This window comes from Ochotona curzoniae, unplaced genomic scaffold (genome assembly GCF_017591425.1).
Source record: "Ochotona curzoniae isolate NIBS_2020 unplaced genomic scaffold, NIBS_Ocur_1.0 scaffold_4505, whole genome shotgun sequence".
Lineage (NCBI taxonomy): Eukaryota > Metazoa > Chordata > Mammalia > Lagomorpha > Ochotonidae > Ochotona > Ochotona curzoniae.
The window spans coordinates 39,833,158-39,851,336 of record NW_024467118.1 but is presented as its reverse complement, the minus strand read 5'-3'; the positions used below and the strand labels follow the sequence as shown (position 1 = coordinate 39,851,336).

At 52.7% G+C, this 18,179-nt stretch overlaps 1 protein-coding gene and 1 long non-coding RNA gene across 2 annotated transcripts in view; one reads left to right on the top strand and one right to left on the bottom strand.

Moving 5' to 3' along the window:
- The window catches only part of LOC121146672, a 33,113-nt gene extending 25,377 nt beyond the window's left edge, over nucleotides 1-7,736 (bottom strand). Inside the window, exons 1-2 of the long non-coding RNA XR_005882237.1 lie at nucleotides 7,567-7,736; nucleotides 7,008-7,112 (exon numbers count right to left, since the gene is read on the bottom strand). This is a non-coding gene — a long non-coding RNA (uncharacterized LOC121146672). The remainder of the gene's footprint in view (nucleotides 1-7,007; nucleotides 7,113-7,566) is intronic.
- A 141-nt stretch (nucleotides 7,737-7,877) lies between these two features.
- Nucleotides 7,878-11,626, top strand: HAND2 (heart and neural crest derivatives expressed 2). Its single transcript, XM_040966305.1, has 2 exons — nucleotides 7,878-9,386; nucleotides 10,755-11,626. Exons 1-2 carry the CDS (start codon nucleotides 8,832-8,834, stop codon nucleotides 10,851-10,853), a joined length of 654 nt encoding a protein of 217 aa, XP_040822239.1. The 5' UTR covers nucleotides 7,878-8,831; the 3' UTR covers nucleotides 10,854-11,626.
- Nucleotides 11,627-18,179: the final 6,553 nt, after the last annotated feature.

Here is an 18,179-nt window from a genome sequence, read left to right as displayed (position 1 = left end):
CGCGGCTGCCTTCGGAGCCGCGACCTCCCCCTGGCTTGTGCTGCGGAGAAACCAACTTGATCCAACTTTAAGGGATGGGGGAGGGGAGCAAAAGGAGAATTTAACCAGGATGGAAGAAGGGGCGGCCCCGCAGCCCTGGCAGTGTCTGCAGAAAAGGCGGTCTAAATGCGGGGCGGCGTCTCTGGCCGCACCCCCGACCCCTAGCAGTGCGCGTCTCGTTCTGCAGCCCCCGCGGTCCTTCCAGGGCCGACCCGGCCACCTCCGCCAACAGCATTTTTGCGGGGCTCCAGGGAGCCTGGGAGGGGCGGTTCGAAGCGGTGCAAGGAGCCGCCCGGGGCGGGAGGCGCAGGAAGGACACACCTGTCGGAGCTGACACCCACCGCTGTCTCGCTGGTCCTCCGAGCAGCTGAAACAAAGGGACAAAAGGAAGGGAAAGCTAGATATTGAGCACACCTGTATATCTGCCGCCTCTCTGGGGAGGGCGCCTTGAACACATCTCCCGCAGCCTCCGCACACGGAGGTAAACGTCGTTATCGCCACTGTTCATAACAGGGAAATTAAAACCTGGACTCAAGGACAGCTTGTCTGTGAGACTCTGCCACTCCAGGGCTTGAGACCTTCGGAATGGGCGCACCAAAGGGCCAGATCGGGCGAGGCCTCCGAAAAGCAGGCCAGACTGATCCCCCGGAACTTTCTAAGGACTTTCAAAATAAAGGCAATGAATACCCCCAATGCAATTGGGATGCTTGGAATTCACTGGGTTTCTCTAAATTATCTGTTGAATGCAAGGCTCACTGAGCCATGTCCAGAGAGCTGCAAAAGAGAATGTGGGTACAAGCACCAGAATGTTCAGCAAAAAGATTTGATGGGCCGAAAGGGATGGCGGGGGTGGGCGTCAAGGTTGAGAAGCAATTTTTGGAAAGGATTCCCAGAGGAGGTGACATGTAGCCTGGGCCTAGAAGTTTAAATGTGGAGTCTCTCGCTCCAGTTGGGTTGCCTGCTAGAGAAGGCACAGACGGGATGTCAGGCCCACCCTTGGCAACAGTGCAGAAGTTGCACTTTACCTACCTGCTACCACCTTCCTATCCCTCCAACTTGAAGAACTTCAGATAGATACAGCTCTGAGTCAAAGTTCTAGTCCCTCTTTGAAACAGAAACCTTGGGTTTGGACGTGATATACACGAACCCACTCCGGAGCGGGACTTGAGCCAAAAACGACTGTGGAAGGAAGGAGCAGGAAAATGGCGCTAGGGGCGCTCTCACCTGAGCCATAACTACCAGAGTCACACCGTCCCAAGGTTTCGCAGAGGGATCTTGCTCTGAGATGGCATCTCGGCCAATCTAAAGTTGGCCTTGCTGAAGGCATGGGCAGATGTAGACCGAGGAAGTGAAGACCCACGGGGGAAAGGAGATGGACTGGTTTCAGCTGTCCTTCCCTAAGAAGTGCGCCTAGAAAACAGAGTCAGCAAAATAAAGCATCAGTCACACCGATTTAGTGAAGTCTCCAAATGCGCCTCTGCATGAAATTTTGCCTTTTCTGTATGCAACCAATTCCTTCGTTTGAAGTCAGATGCTTTGCAAGCAGAATTCCGTGTGTGTGTGTGTGTGTGTGTGTGTGTGTGTGTGTGGTGTTCCTCAGGCTCTTGGTCTGTGTTAACTTAAGTGGGAACTCACACAAATACTAAAAAGAAAGCCATTCTCTTCTGATATATGGAACAAAGTAGCGCCTCTCCAATCACAGTGCAGATATATAATCTGTAACAACAAATTAGCCTCCTGGTGCTGCGCATTCCCAGCAAGCATCCTGCTTTCTCTGTTTATATTATAACTTCTCTGCCTGCAATTATTTTTATTTTAATTTTCTGTCACTTTAACAGAAACCAGAGCCTTTTCTTTTAATGTTTTGTACACAACATGTTCATTTTGATAAGATGTTCTTTCCTATCCTCTTTTAGCTTGCCTTTCCTTGTTTAGAGTTTAGTATTGGGAGTTTCTAATATTTCTCCTTTTTTTTTTTTAAAGAACTTGTCCCTGTCTTGCTTTATTTGTTTGTGTGAAATTTAGTTTGAAAGGAGATCAGAGAGAGCAGGAGGGGTTTGTAATAAGAGAATGACCGAATGACCCAAAGACTGATTATCTATCATTAACTGGAGACTCGGTGTACCCAAATTACCAGGGAGACCTCAGTCTGCCGGATCCTTACCCCGCCAGCCAGAGGCGAGGGTGGAATGCACACACAGAAACAGATCATGCCATTGCAAATGAGGACACTCTGCACATAACCCTCTCTTCAGGAGTTTCCTTTTAAAACTCAAGTTTAGTGCCTAGCTTTATTAGATTCTGATATGCTGTACACAGGTTCCTATCTCTGCTGAAAGATAAACTTCAACATTTCTGTAACTAGTTTCTTGGTGTTGTTTCGTTAGCAGCCAAATTGCAGTTAATTGTCTAAGCTCCAGAGAATATGGAGAAATCAAGCCGAGCTGCTTTTGATCTGCGCATGCCACTAAACCCAAGTCTTGTAAAAATCAAAGTTTGCCATTCATATTGACAATAAAAGTGTTTCTTTTTGTTAACCTGAAACCTTAAGCATCCTGGCTCAAGTCCCTTGTCTCTAAGAAAAGGCCCTAGAAGAATGTAGGAAAGACTTGGAGAAACTGTCAGTGTTCAAGCAATACATCTACCTCCATGAATTTGTAAAGGAAACCACGGAGCAGGGCTTCCCAGGAATGTGACAACATGCCACTTAGACCTGGGAATGCACCAATCTCAAGTCATAAGCAAATTTTTAGCCACATAAGCAGCCAACCCCAAAGACCCATTGGTTAGCTTACTATTTACACTCATATTTTATTCAAGACATCAGATTAATGCTGCAGCCTAGTTGGAGTCCATTCCTCTCTATTTCCTCCCCCTGAGCATATATCTGAAATCCCAAAGATGTCCTCATCTGAATATTGAGTATGTTCCTCCCGGCTTGGAAGAAAATATTGCTTTGTGCAAGTAGCTTGTTTGAAGCAAAACATGGACGAATATTTACCATGCATGCTGTGTGATACACTATGTCTTAGGCCACTTCTGTTTTAACTCTGTATTTTACTGCAAGTTAGCCAAAATCAGACTTATATGCCTGGGTCATGGTGCATCCAACAAGGCTACTCCACAACAGTGCCTTGAGCTTCCTTTAGTCTGAACAGATATTGTAGCTTTTCAAACCGACCTGAATACCTGGCAGAGTATTTTGTTCTCCCTTATCAGGAAAAGTGCTCCACAACAGTATGATCTCCATCTCTTAATGTGAGGATGCGGACATTGGTGGTTTGTAGGAAATGAAAGGTCTACAGCTTATAATACTGAACATTAAGATTTTTTTTCTTAAATCATTTGAGGATGGATTGACATTTCATTTTTTCCATACCAGTCTCAGGTTCCATGACAGGAAAAAAAAAAATCCTTGTAGATCCTAACCTTGCTGAAGGGCAAATTACAAAGAAGGGGAGGCGTGGGAAGGAGGGAGGTGAGAGAGAGTGAGCAAGGCTAGTGGGGGCCAAGAGAGAAAGGACAGACATCCAGCAAGTCCTGATTTTTCTGCACTGATCCTTTACATTTCCAAATCCTTGTGAATATTCACTTCCAGACTTAACTAATTCCCAATCAGTCCCTCCCCATTCCAGCTCCAGATTTGCAGTGGATGAGAAAAAGGAAGGAAGAGGGTCCCTTCCCTAAAGACCCTGCCCCCAACTGCAAAATCTAAAGAGGAATTGTTCAAAAGAAATAAAACCACATGAAAGTGTAGGGCAGCTTTCCCTGCCCCTCATTTTTGAAACAGACATGAAAGTCCAACCAAACTTAAGTCTGCCTTGTGGATGGGCACTGTGAGCACCACCACATTTCCAGAGCCATTGTCACTTGTCCGATCTGCATACAACGATTTCCCAAAAAGAAAACAAGAAAGAGAGTAACCGTAAAGCCCTTGAGAGAGGGAAAAAAAAAAAAAAAAAAAAAAAAAAAAAAAAAAAAAAAAAAAACCTTTCATCACTCAGTGTTCTGCAAGTCCTATACATCCTAGACCAAGTGGTTAGCTTGTAAGATGAATTTCTCAGCCTAGGACAGAGCCATCAAAGTGTAACAAAAATTTGCTGTCCTCAGAATAGGCAGGGCTGAGATTACAAGTATCTTCAGGAGCACATTGCTTTATGTGTCACTTTCCAGGTTTGATGTTCTTTCTGGAGTTTTCTAGTGTGTTCTGTGTCTCACCTAAGTGCATGGTAGTAGCTGAAGGGAACACTCTGCATTATTTCTACAGGGTTAGGAAAATAAGGTAAAATGAGATTCAAAGATGATGAAGGGAAGTAAACCCTAATTCCTGTAAATAGAAAATGTGTGTTTATGGCCTCTGGCCTAGTTCCTCCCAGGTCCAGTTTATTTTGAGTTCTCATGAGCAAAACACAAGATTCAAAACCGCCCTTGCGTTTGAAATAACAAATACCGCCAAAGATCTGAATTTTCCCTAAACCAGATTGAAGTTTAAAAAAATATTTAGTTTAAACCAGATTGATTTTAAAAGTATATCTTAGAAGACCAAAGTGTTTCCAAGGGAGTGCTCAGTCTCTCCTCAGGTTCTTTGAATCTTGTCCAGGGGCAGCAGTAAGAGTGACGGAAGGAGACAAGAGGCATGGATGCAAAATGCTGCTTGAATTGGGTTCTGTGTGTGTGCAGGCAGACAGAATGTGCAGCTCAGTGATGAACACCATCAACCACCAGGACGGAAGACTGTGCACACCAGAATCCTGCCAAACCCAGGCTACCTCCCTGGGAAGCAGTCTCTGGATCCGGGGACTGAGGGCTGTGGCAGCTCTGTCCCCAAGCCTTCAGTCTCAAGCCAGTCCTGTCCTCGGCCAGCATCTCAGCTCCCTAGGCCAATGAGTATCCCAACCAGGAGCCTGATTGGCAAGCAGCACCCTGAAGCCACTCTGACACAGCACAAGGATGGGTTTTCCAGACTATCCTTTTCACCCTTTCTCCTTACTCTTTGTTCCTCATCATTAGCACCCAGCTCTGCTCCATCACCTCTCTCTCTTCCACCCTCAACAGACCACCTAAACTGAGGGTAGATTGGAAACTGCAAGCTGGCCTCACCAGCTTTTCAAAACCAGACATCCTGGGAGAACTGGAACACAACAAGCTCAGAGACAAGAAAAGGGAAAGCATGATGGATGCACGCAAAGAAATGAGTCTTTCAAGGCCAGTTCTCCACCAGGCAGTTACCACATTTGTGAACATCCCCCTAATGTTTGCCGTTTGTCCCCTCTTCCTAAGCCACCTACCGCTGGCCTGCCTTTCTATGACCAGAGCCCCTGGTTTGGGTCCCTGAGATACACGACGAGGCCCTAGACCCTTGGACTGTGGTAATTAACTGATAATGATGCTGTCAGTGAGAACTGATGTTCAGATTAGATCTTTTATGACTTTAGCTATCCCATGTTGTCCGCTTCTTTTATCGTTTGTGATGCCATCTGGAGCCATGTAGTGACTCACATCCCCCACCACCACCTTTTTTTGGCTTGTTTGCTTCAGTTACAAGGGCATGAGAAAGGTTCGCAGTGGCCAGTTCTGAAGCTTTTTCAATGGAGGCTACTCATCTCTGGTGGACAGGGCATCCCAGTCCCCGACCCAACCCTCTTCAGAATTCTTCTCCCTCCCATGGAGCCCCGAAACTCTGGATCTGAAACGTCAATCAACCACTGTCCCTGATGCAACCATCTTACTTCTACCTGCTACCAAGGCCTAAACGAGTTTTTATAAACAGACTTTTAAAAATGTATCACATTTCAGAGGCTCGAGCTACCAGTATTTACACATGCAAGGTTTGCTTCCCAGGGAAAATGTAAACAGTATCTCCACCTCCACCTCCCCCCCATCCCCATCACACTACCTGTATTCTTTCCTGGAAGAACCGCGTCTTTGACTCTCCCAACCCAGAGACTCAGAGCTGTGAGCAGGTCGCTATTTTATTCTGAGCCCAAACGCAAGCCCCAGGCGCTACCCTCGGAGCTTGGTTTCATCCCTTCCGCAACCCTTGCTCTCTGCCCGTAAGACGTTCTGCTGGAACATGCCAGGAAACCCGTCCCCAGCCCAGAGGAAAAACGGGCCCGGCAAGGGCTCCCGGGCTGGGCTTTTACCTCCCTCTTTTGAGTTCCTTCCCTTCTCCTAAAGCCCAGCCGACGGAAATCCCAAGTTCTTTCCGGGGCTCGAGCAACCCCGAAGCTGGAAGTCCTCCGGGCACTCTGATCTCGTTTTCCAGTCCGAACCACACCATCGGCGGCGAGCAACCGGCCGGCACACACGGGGCCGCCTCGGTAGCTGAGGCTGCTTCTGCGGCCTGCGGCTGACTGCCTGCCTCCTTCCAGCGACGTCTCAGGTGGAGTCTTGGGTCACCCTCTAGCTACCCTAGCCCGGCCCAGCGGCCAGTCCCAAGTTGCCTCTGCCTTTACTCTCCTCTGCACCCCAATTCCTCACCTCCCTCCAGCTTAGGGCCCGGGCCCTCAGGGAGACCCCCTTTCCACATTGAAACCTGCACAGAGGGATCATTGCGGACACACCAGCCTCTCTGCTCCTGGCCAAGCCTCGGGGTGGAGGGCGATTTCAGCGCTGGCCGGCGACTCTCCTTGCCCCATGGTGCCCCCCAACTCCCCAGACGCGCAAGCTACGCGGGCGCCGCGGCCCCGGGTGCCCCGCGGCCCGGTGACTTACACAAGTGGAGATGCCTTTTCCGTCCTAATGCTTTCAAGATCACCGGGGGCCGGCAGTCTAAACATCCACGAGCCGTCCTCCCGGCCTGCCTCTTAAACGGGTGTTTAATGGTTCCCCTCCGATCACTAAACCTGCTTTCCACAGATGCCCGCTTTTATGGGCGAGGCAAGAATGCAGAGATGTATTTATATGTTTGTTCATAAAAACGGGAAAATACGCTCGGAACACGCTGTAAAAAATATTCAGTTACTTACCAAACAGGCTAGTTAAACCGGGGGGCACACCGATACCGCCCACACCACAGATTCGGGGAACCCAGGTGCCCACACTTCGAATCTGCCCGAGGTCTGCGCGGCAGGCTGCTGCCCTGAAGAGCGGCGGAAGGACAGTGTTGCTGCCCGACTGGACTGGCCGCCTGGGGGTCTCCTGCGAGAGCTCCCACCGTGGCCACCGCTAACAGGAGCCCCCGCCCACACATACCCCCTGCTAAAAACCCACCCAGCTCTGGAGGGGGGTGGGGGAAAGCATGGTGGGTAAGGAAACAGCTCGTCAGGGAGGCGGGCGTTTCCAAGCCGGTGCCAGGTGGAAGAAGCGCCCGGGGCCAGCGTCCGCTGAGCGCCGGGGAAGGAGACCGTGCAGAAGCCCGCGCCACTCGCCCCTCGGCCCCGGCCCCCCAACACCGAAAGGCAAGAGGCCGCTGCTCTCCCCTTATCGCTCCTCTTACCTACAAACCACTTCCAAAAGGACCCTCTGCTGGGTTTTTTTGTTTGTTTTTGTTTTTGGTTTTTAACTAGAAAAGAAAAGAGGAGATACTGTACCTGGTTTGAGATTCTTCAATATTTGAGACGGGGAGGGGGGGATAAATATTTTAATAGTGAAGCATCTGTTAAACACTTGCATTAACCTCTGGCTGATAAAAAAGTTTTTTTAACCCGCCCCCCCTTCGTTTTAATTATCTTATGGTTATGAGGGAGCAGCCAATCCTGGAAGAGGACCTCGGCAATTAGCGACGTGAACATCAAAAAGTTTTATTGCGGAGAGCGCGAAGCGCCGCCCCCGCCGCCCCGGGATTGGCGTGAGGAGCCTCTGACGACATATATTAACCCGAGCGGCCCTAAAGATGTAGCTGTACATGGAGATCTTGCTAGGAAAATCCGCCTGCTCCTGCGTCCAGCCCAGCAAAGCCGCCGCCGACACCCGGGAGCTCCGTCGGCCACCGCACAGACCCGCTCCGAGAGCCCGAGCCGCGGACGCCGAGCTGCCTTTAGGGCCCCAGGCCCCTGCCCCCCCAAAGGAGAGGATCTGAGAAAATGGATGCGCTGAGACCTCTCTGAAAACCCATCGAGAGAGCCCGGGAGGAGCGTGGACACGTTACTCGCAGCCAAAATCACATTCAAGGACCAAAACAACAACCAAAAAAAAAAATTCCATTAAAACAATAAGCGCCCAAGAACCCAGATCGGGCTGTGGGGGGAGGGGAAGAGGCGGGAAGGGGAGGGTCGCACGGAGGTAGCTTTGCAGAGAGCAGTCGACCCCGCCGCCGCTGCCGCCTCCGCCGCCCCGCAGAGCCGGGCTGGCTGCTCCAGCCGCGCCTCGGACTCGTCGGTGGATTCCGGGCTAGGTTCGGCGGCCAGCGGCGCATCCCGGCGTGGAGTCCTGGGACTCCCGCGAAGCCACCTCTCGGGAGCCGAGGCACCTTTGCATGAGCACCAGAGGATCCTGCCTCGGCGCAGCAAACGGGGAAGCAGGAGCCGACGCGCGGGCCTTGGAGCTAGGCGGGAACCGGCGGCGCCGGCGGCGAAGGCGGCAGCCCAGGGCGCACCGTGCCGGGACCAGCTCGCCGCGCCCCATGGGGAGCCGGCAGCCGCAGCGCTGCTGAGGCAGGCCCGGCTGGCCAGGAGGGGGCCCGGGGCCCGGGCTGCAGCAGCCCCCTCTGCGGCTGCCGAGCCGGCCCGGGCGCCCGGGGATTGGGGGGTGGGGGGTGGGGGAGGACGCGGAGCGCGGAAGCCGAGGCCCGGGTGGAGGGCGCGGCGGGGCTGCGCGCACGCTGGGGCGCGTGGAGGGGCGCGGAGGGCGAAATGAGTCTGGTGGGGGGCTTCCCCCACCACCCGGTGGTGCACCATGAGGGTTATCCGTTTGCCGCCGCTGCCGCCGCCGCCGCCGCCGCCGCCGCCAGCCGCTGCGGCCACGAGGAGAACCCCTACTTTCACGGCTGGCTTATCGGCCACCCCGAGATGTCGCCCCCCGACTACAGCATGGCCCTATCCTACAGCCCCGAGTATGCCAGCGGCGCCGCCGGCCTGGACCACTCCCATTACGGGGGGGTGCCGCCGGGCGCCGGGCCCCCGGGCCTGGGGGGGCCGCGCCCGGTGAAGCGCCGGGGCACCGCCAACCGCAAGGAGAGGCGCAGGACTCAGAGCATCAACAGCGCCTTCGCCGAGCTGCGGGAGTGCATTCCCAACGTTCCCGCCGACACCAAGCTCTCCAAGATCAAGACGCTGCGCCTGGCCACCAGCTATATCGCCTACCTCATGGACCTGCTGGCCAAGGACGACCAGAACGGCGAGGCGGAGGCCTTCAAGGCGGAGATCAAGAAGACAGACGTGAAAGAGGAGAAGAGGAAGAAGGAGCTGGTTAGTACCTGGGGCTGGGGGGGTGTGGGGGGCAAGCGGGTGGTTAGAGGTTTTCAGAGGATGGGTGCTCCCCCGCCGGCTTTCAGCCGGGCTGAGGAGGCGCATCCAGTATTCTTTGGCTGCGTCCCGCGCCAAGATCGTTTGCACCAGGTTGTGGTAGGGTTGGCTTCCTGCCTTACTCGAGGAGATGGGGGAGGGCGTCTGCAGAAGGAGATCTTAGGAGATGCTTCTGCACCAGGGATCCAGGATTTTCCCACTCCCCAACCCGGGTGATCGCTGCTCCACCGGGCACTAGGGTCCAAGCCTTGCTGGTCCCCATCCCTGCTCTGGGCCACGTCGGGCCCCAAACCCTGATTCCATATCCGTTGGAGCCTTTACTTGCCCTCCCGATCAGTCTTGCTTTCTAAAGTAACTCAAAGTTCTGCATTCGGATTATTTCATTGTGGAGCTGGTTGCAAAACGAGGCTGCTGAGGCTGCCGCAGATTCCGAGCTCTAAAAGAACTTTCTGCTCCTTCTTACAGCTGTGACCGGAGGTGTAAAGGTACATAGAAAAGAAGCACTTTTAGCCTCAAAATACAATTCCAGTGTTTCTTTGGCTGTGACGTAAAAATGCAGTTTACCATACTAAAATGTTCCATGGATATTTCCGGTTTTAGTTAAATGAGCCTGCACATTTTTAAAGCAATAATATTCATGGGACAGTGGCTATTGTTAGTAAGATTCAACTGCATGCCGGCTGGTTAGGAGTCCTACAAGTACCCAGAAGGCTGTGGCACTCCGGACAGTGCTACCTCCACAAAAGGCCTGAGGTATCATTCCATTTGCTGAGTTCTTGGGGGCCTAGGGTCCTTGGTCACCAGTTGGTGACCTTGAAAATAACGGGAGATTTCCCAGGTATTACAGGAGAGTCAGTACTGGGCCGGAGGCTGAGGCCCAGGCCAGAGCTTCCAGGCCTGCCTGCACCCCATTTTTCCTACCACATGGATCTGGGATTGCTATTGAAAACAGAGAAGCCAGATTTAGAGCCGACATTCCCCCCCCCCCACACCTCTACATCTGGAGTTAGAAACAAGGCCCCCAGCTCCTCCATAAACGACTGGAAAACGGTCGGTTGTTTATAAACTTGCCCATCCGGTAGTTGAGCCTTTCGGCAGAGAGGCCTCCGTGGAAGCCAGGGCAGCATAGCCCTTCCTAGATTTTCTGCAGGGACTGCTAAAGGAGAAACATCCACCCACCCCACCCACCAGTCTCTGAGTCTCTGAGACTTTCCTCTTTACAGCCCAGGAAGTACTAGGGTGACTTGGGAGCAGGTATCCTCTCTGAATTTCTCTTTCCACTCTTCTCACCCTCGCCTCCTCCCTGCCCAGAATGAAATCTTGAAAAGCACAGTGAGCAGCAACGACAAGAAAACCAAAGGGCGGACGGGCTGGCCGCAGCATGTCTGGGCCCTGGAACTCAAGCAGTGAGGAGGAAGAGGAGGTGGCGGAGAGAGTGAGTGAGTCGGAGCCAGGGTGCCAGACACAGACCCAGGACTCCGGGCCAGCCTTCGGCACTCCCTCCGCTCTGAGGACTCCTCGCATTTGGAATCATCCGGTTTATTTATGTGCAATTTCCTTCCCCCTCCTTTCATTCCCACCCCCCACCTCCTTTGAAGCATCTGCTCCCAGCCTCCCTTTCAAAAAAAAAGTGAATATTTGAAGAAAAGCATTCCATATTTTAACATAAAGAGGACATGCGTGCCTGGTAAGGGATCCCATCGTCCAGTATATTCTGTGTGTGTGAATGTTTCCTTTTGGCTGTGTAGACACCAGCGTTACCCCTTTCCCACCCACCCAAGCCCTTCCAGATAAAGACAGCAAACACTAGTGCCTATGTGAAGTGTATCTTTAATATTTGGCCTTTGGATATAAATATTCCTGGGGATTATAAAGTTTTATTTTAAAGCAGAAAGCAGGGCCGCTAACATTTCCATTGGGGTCAGTAGCTAGTGCTGTCCCTTCATCTGTGAGTGTTCCTTCTTCGAAGACGTTTCCAACAGCTACTTGTTTTGTGCACTTCCGTCCTCTAAAACTTAAGTGGAATTTAATTAATATTGAAGATGTAAACGTTGTAAGTATTCAATAAACCACTGTGTGTGTTTTTTTTTACAAAACCCTAATCTTTTAATGGTTGATACCTCAAAGGAGTTTTGAAAAGAATGCTGTTATACTTGTTTTCATAATATTTAAAATATTCAGAAGTAAACTAAATTATCAGAATGGCCTCTAACTTTATTTGAAGGAGTCACTAGTTCCTATCCATCAGGGTGACCTGAGACCTGGGCAGGAACAGGAGGTGCTCTTCCAGGCAGGAATGTTGGGTGAAAAGTCTGCCCTGGGACCTGGGCCCTAGCCCAGTGGCCACTTCCCTCTGGCTGCTGCCAGCAGACCTGTGAGTGGTAAATAAAAAGAGGTCTGCATCAGAACCTCCTTCAGCTCAGCCAGAGTCACCTGAAAGGGTCCCCCTCTTCTTCCAATCAGCCAAATGTCCTGGGTACTTGGGTTTTTGTTTTCACATTGCTTTTTCAATATAAGGAAGTGTGAGAAGGATTCCAGGCGGTATCTTGGTATCATGCTGCAGCAATTGGGCAAGGGTGTTGAATTCAAAATACAGGCCTTTTCTCTACAGGGAAAGACAGGGGGTGGGGTAGGCACAGGAGAGAGAAGGAGAGAAAAGGAGAAAGGAGATTCAATTGTAATCTAGTTGGGAGGATTCTCATTCCAGCTTGCTGGGGTAGGATGGAAGACTTTGGGGGAAAAGCCCATGACTAGGTAACTTTCACATCAAGTAAGAAATCGAGAACAAGACCACAAAATTAAAAGGGGAGGGCAAGGAGCAAGATAGATTTACCAGCTACAAGCCACTCAATATCAAGCGGTGGCACAGTGGTGGCACAGCCCAGGGAAGCCACTGGCACCTCCCACAGCTACCGGTTGCCGGGACTACCCTCAGCCGAGGGGTTTGCGTCTCTCGGGGTCCCGCACCTCCAGGAAGCAAGTCCCTGCGGCCGTTTTTTTCCTTGGTGGCCTTGGCTGGAGCCCGAGGCTATGTTCTAGGAAAGGAGAGAACGCCCAAGTGCGGAAAAGGATGAACTCTGCAGGAAGGCTGGGGGAGGGAGCCCAGGCAGGGAAGGAGAAAGGTGAAACGTATTAAAAAGCCGGTTGTCCCGCGAAACGCCACTTGTGTAAATCTGGTGTTGGAGAGTCTTCCCACAGGGCTTCCGCTTCGGACCCCACCCTGAGGTTGATGTTTGCACCTGGGCTGGGGGCGCAATCCCTGCTCGGTTATTCTGGGGGTTCCCCCCTCCTGTCTGGCGCCCACTCTGACCTCGCCGCCGGCTGCAGACCTAATCAGACTCGCCAAGGGCGAATTGGCAAGTTCCCGGGGACAGACCAGCAAGTGGCTCTGCGGACTTTTGCGGGCAGCTGACAACGTGAGGGCGAGGGGTTAGAACAACTCGGCCAAAGCGATCTGAACTTTCTCCCCTCGGGTCAGCAGGCGCTGGGCCGACCTGGTGGGCGCGGGGCTGTGTTTACAGACACTTGCCTTTTGTTTATAGCACTGGGGGTGGGGGGAAAGGAGGCACGCCCTGGTTTTCTGTTGCGCTCTGGATCCTCGCGAGAGGCTCCCGTCCTCTCCTGCGTCCTGCTGCCTGGAAGAAAGGAGTCTACTGAAGCGTTTTGAACAGTGTCAGCCTCGAGATTTGAAAGCTGGTTCAGGGAGTTCTCTTCACTGTACGCTTGCCCGTGCACTCGCAGACAGAAGCTGTGCGCCAGCCAGGCCTTCACGCATTTCTTTTTAGTTAACCTCTCTTTTGGCTTATTAAACACAGAAGAAAGGAACCAAAAATACGTTGGCGCACCGACGCCGTGGAACAGCTTGCTACTACACGCGCTTTTAAATCAGCGCTGCAGACACCCAGCCTCTTTGACCGGAGCCGGGCGCTGCCTGCCTCCCTCTCCCCCCGCTGCCTGCTTCCCCCAGCCCAGCAGTTGCAGACCCCGCCACCCGAAACCCCAACCATCCGAAACCCCCTAGACCCCACACTCCAGTCCAGAGGAAAACCGCAGCCACACCGACCCACCCACGGCCAGGCCCCCTAATGCGACGTTCACACCGACTGACCAAGCACTTTTACCCGCAGGACATTCCTTGTTACCCACGTCTCAGCTGCCGGGACGGCCCAAGCTCCCAGCTCTCCCGGGCACTCAACATCCCTGCCCCACGCTGTCAAACCCGGGGTCGGGGGACGCGAATGGCGGGATAGGGCGGCAGCGAGGGGCTGGGGTGGTTCTTTCGTGCTCCAGAAATACTCTTTTTCTGCGCACTTTCCTCCTTTAAAAAAAAAAGTTCCGTAGCTCCTGCTTGAAAAGCCTCCGTTTTAATTGCTCGGATAATGTGGTTGCTGCCATTTTGTTAAGAGCAATCACTCCTGCAGCGAAATCGCAAGCGCTCTAGACAGGCCGGAGCCGACAAAAATGTAGGATTTGACGTTAAAAGCTAAATGGGAAGCTGGGGCGGCGTAAGGTAAATTGATGGTAGATCTGGCTGTCAGGGCTTGGCCCCAGACCGCCGCGCAGGCGGAGAGCTTGATAACCCCGGAGCCCCCGCGGGGCCAGCGCTTGGCCGCTGGCGGAGTGTGTGAGTGTGTGTGTGTGTGTGTGTGTGTGTGTGTGTGTGTGTGTGTGTGTGTGTGTGTTGAATGCTTGTGCTTCTGCAAACCCATTATCCGCTTGCGAAGGAATTTGGGGAACTCTATGGACGGATACCCCAACTCACTCTTCACTTTGGACTCCCCAGCCAGGGCCTTCACAGCTGCTGTAAGGGCCTTTTCAGGCCATCAGGCTGGAATGACCGCAGGGCCACTTGGGGCTTTCCAAATCCTTGGAGGGGAATGGGGGACAGGTGAGCCGGGAGGCCAGAGAAGGCGGGAAAGGGGAGCCTCCCGGCCCAGGCGCCAAGATCAGGTGTGGGAGGACCAGGAGTCCTGCTTCTTTTCCCTACTTTGAAACCAATGGAACCTTGCAGCAAGCAGAGTGTCGCTTCTAGTTCCGCTTGGAAAGCGCGCGACAGGAGGATGGAGGGTGACTCATTTCTCTCCCCCACTTACGACGGCGCTGGTCTCTGCCCGGGACTGGCGAGGATCCTGGACCTACTGTCAGCTGGCTTAAGGTATTAGGACGAGAGTTGAGTGCAGGCGGAATTCGCAGCAAAGAGGCCTGGAATTCCTTCCCAGTCTCAAGCTTCACAGAGGGAACCCGGGCCCAGTGGCGAAGCCCGGGGTGAGTATGCAAGAGCCGTAAACGAACGTTTTGCGTTGCTGCTTTATAAAGCGCGGGAAAATGCTTTCTTACTCCTGGTGCTAAAACCAAACGTGGTTACTAGGGCGGAGCGCGCTTCGTGGTTTTCTCTTCGCCGCCTTAAAGTCGGCCTGCCCAGAAATGCCTTCCGCGGGTCCGCATTTAGAAAAGGGAGCGGCCCGGGGTGCCCAGCGGGCAGAGTTTGGAAGGAGGCTTCTGGCGAGATCTAGGTCTAGGTCGAGGGCTGAATGTGGACCTGGCACTGCCCGCCTTTCCAACGTCTGTTGACCACTTCCTCCAACCGACCCGGCTCCTACGGTTCGGCTTGAGGAAGGGACGCTAACAAGCCCCCCTGCACACACAGGACTCCTAGTCCTTACGAACCCACTGACCCCTGTGAGAGCAAAACCCCAGAAGCCGAGCTCGGATTGGAGCGCGGTTGGACGCACCGGCACCCTTCCCCCCGAGGAAGCTGCTGCTTGCAATGAAGCGCTGCTGTGTGGGTTAGTCTTACAGGGGTGGAGGAAAAGGGAAACAGCTCCAGGAAAGGAAACCAAGCCCACGTTTCCGGGGGCTGGCCTGTTGCTACCGCACGTCGCCCACCACCCCGCCGCCGCGTCACGCACACTCCCGCACCACTGTCTGCCCAGCTCTGATTTAGCCCAAATCAGCGGGCCGGCTGCTGCCTGTCCGGCCGAGGGAGACTACAGTGCAGTAGGTATCTGACTTGCCAGTTAAATGTCTCTCTTTAGTCTTCTTGCTCCACCCAGCCGGTGTTAGTTCCCATCCAGGATCGCGCCCCCTGCCGCTCCCCCAAAATCAGCCATCACCATACTCCCTTCCCCGCCCCCCGCAACTCCAAACCCGACCCTACACGCGCATTCCCTTCAAATTCTCCCGGCATTTGGGCCGCTTTGATGATCAGATGGTAGAGTCCTGATTACAAATTTATTCCCGGCCGCTCTGTCCGCCTTTATCTCCGCTATTAGGGACATCTGGGAGTGATTAGCACTGCGCCCGCGCCCGGCTGCGCTCGCCTATCTCGCCCCGGCGGGGCCCAGAGGCTGGCTGACGTCAGGGCAGACGGCTCGGAGCCACCCCAACCGACTTGGGTGTAATAGGCCGCCGCGCGGCCAAGTCCTGCCTGGCCCAGGCCGCTGGAACGCACGGCCTGCCTGCTCGCGGACGCTTTCTAAATATGCATTTTAAACCCGTTTTGTTTTTTCCTGTTTGTGGTAAGGAGGGGCTTAATAACGTTTCGAATGCCCCCTACCCACTTTAAAATTGCCATCTCTTTGCACCATCTGGCGCGTTCCACCAGAAAAAAAAAATTCCTCCCACGAGCAGTCCTGAGCGTCACAGGTGCTATCCTGTGACAGGGCACTGTTCTCCATCAACAGCTGTGGCTACCAGTGGCTGTGCCAATGCTAGCCCGGGACGTGGGGCTGCCAGAACACGCACTCCGCCCCTACGACCCTTGGGCAAAATAGTGGGAGTTTCAGCCCCAGCAGCGACCCAGTGGAAACTGATTAGAGAATTCTAGCATCCACTATCTTTCCACCTGCTGTTAAAGCCCGCCTAATGGATCCCGGTAGCTGAGGCCCCAGAAGTCCTTTCTTCCTCTTACTTCACCCCACCCCCACTCCTAGGACAAATCCCGACGCTTTCCGGGTGTCCTGGTGTTCAGAATAAAGGCTGCTTGTGTTTGTATAACGCCTGGGTGAGCAATTAGAAGTCTCTAGGGCTCTAATGCTGGTCTCCTGCTCTTTCCTGGGTGCTAGGATCAATGGCACACTTGAAACCTTTAGGTGGGAGCTCTACACTCCCAGGAGAACTTGTCAAGTTACAAATTCAAACGCTATTCCATCCACTTGTTCTGCTTCAAGTCAGTTCTGATTCAAGTTAGGTTTTTAAAAGTTCTCTGGCAGACTCCTGACTTGAGACCAACACCAACCCCCCCCCCCCCACACACACACACACCCTACCCCCAAAGAACTCTCCCTGGCCTAGGGAAACATTGCACCGTTGTAGATAGGGGTGGCTTTATCAAAGGGAGGGACAGGGGCTCGGGGGCTCGGAGGCCTGCATTAGAATGTTTTAAGGGAGAAAACCTCCCCTATAATAGGTCAGCCCTACACCTTGATGTAACCCCATGACAAGAAGATTGTAAACAACCCCAGAAGGTGCTATTTCTGCACAGACTGTAAAGGATAAACTGAATGTTTCATCAGACACTACTGTGAATTCAGGACAATGAAACCAGTTGATGACTTGAACAGAGGGATGAGGGTAAACTGGAAATCCAGTAGAGAAACACATTTGGTTTGATGTTTGACTCCACCTCGGTCCTCTGAGGCAGCTCTAACGCAGGACTCCAAAGGGTCTTGATGTGATCCAGAGCAGAAAGGTAACATTGCTTCCTAACTCAGGGGGAATGTCACGGTGACAGCGTAGCTCCCCCTCCCACCACACACCATCCTCTGCCAAAGAGAAAGAAACGCTGTGCTTGGACTGAGAATGAGGATTTTACCAATTACATGTTAATGACCCCAGTACTCTGGCCTATGGGAGCCTTCAGAGGGGAGTGGGGCAGAAGCGGCTACACAATCAGGGAGTCTACTTGGGCAAATAACCAGAATCAATTAGACCACTCAGACACAAACAACAAAATCCACATCATTTGTGTCTATAATACATTTCTTCTAGAATATAAATAAACTTGTGTTCAGATTGGATGCGATGAATCAGCACGGGCCACAGGCCCAGAGAGTTCCGGTGTCTATTTCTGAGCAAAGCAGACACATAGACTTTCAGGCAGCTAAACATTTTATGAAAAGAATCAGTCTCCTCCCCCAAGTAACACCCCAGTTGCTTCTCAAAGAATGATGCTCATGCAGGCCAATCATGAACAATCCAGACACAACCAACTCTGTGCGTCCCCATGACCAGAAGAAGCCTTTCAAAATAGAATTCATTGTTACACCAAGTCATCTCCCAGTCTCTTGGTGACCAAGGACAAGCGAGGGAGACATTCAGCAAAGGCATGTCGTTGGCTGTTCCACTTGCTGCAACACTGTAGAACACACTACAGTAAGGAGAAGAGGAGGAGAGAACTTGCAGCCGGCATTAACTAACTGCACTACCAACAGAAGAGGCCCCCAAAGCACAGTCCTTAAAGAGCAGGGAAACTAACGTTTCTAGAAAGATAGAAGCCAAGTAGATGTCTGGGCAGCTTCCCTTTCATCAGTTTGAGGTGGGCTGTGAGCATCACTGCCTGGGGCTGGCTTCTACTTGTTTTTGGTTTTAGGGGGGGGGGATGTTTTGTTTTGTTTTGTCTTTAGGTTGAGGCAGAAATTTTGCTTTTGTTTTTGAAAAGGAAGAACCTGAAAATGCAACCTGAGTTTGTAGCTAGTACTTGAGGTTATTTTATTGGGGGGGGGTGGAGGGAAGGAA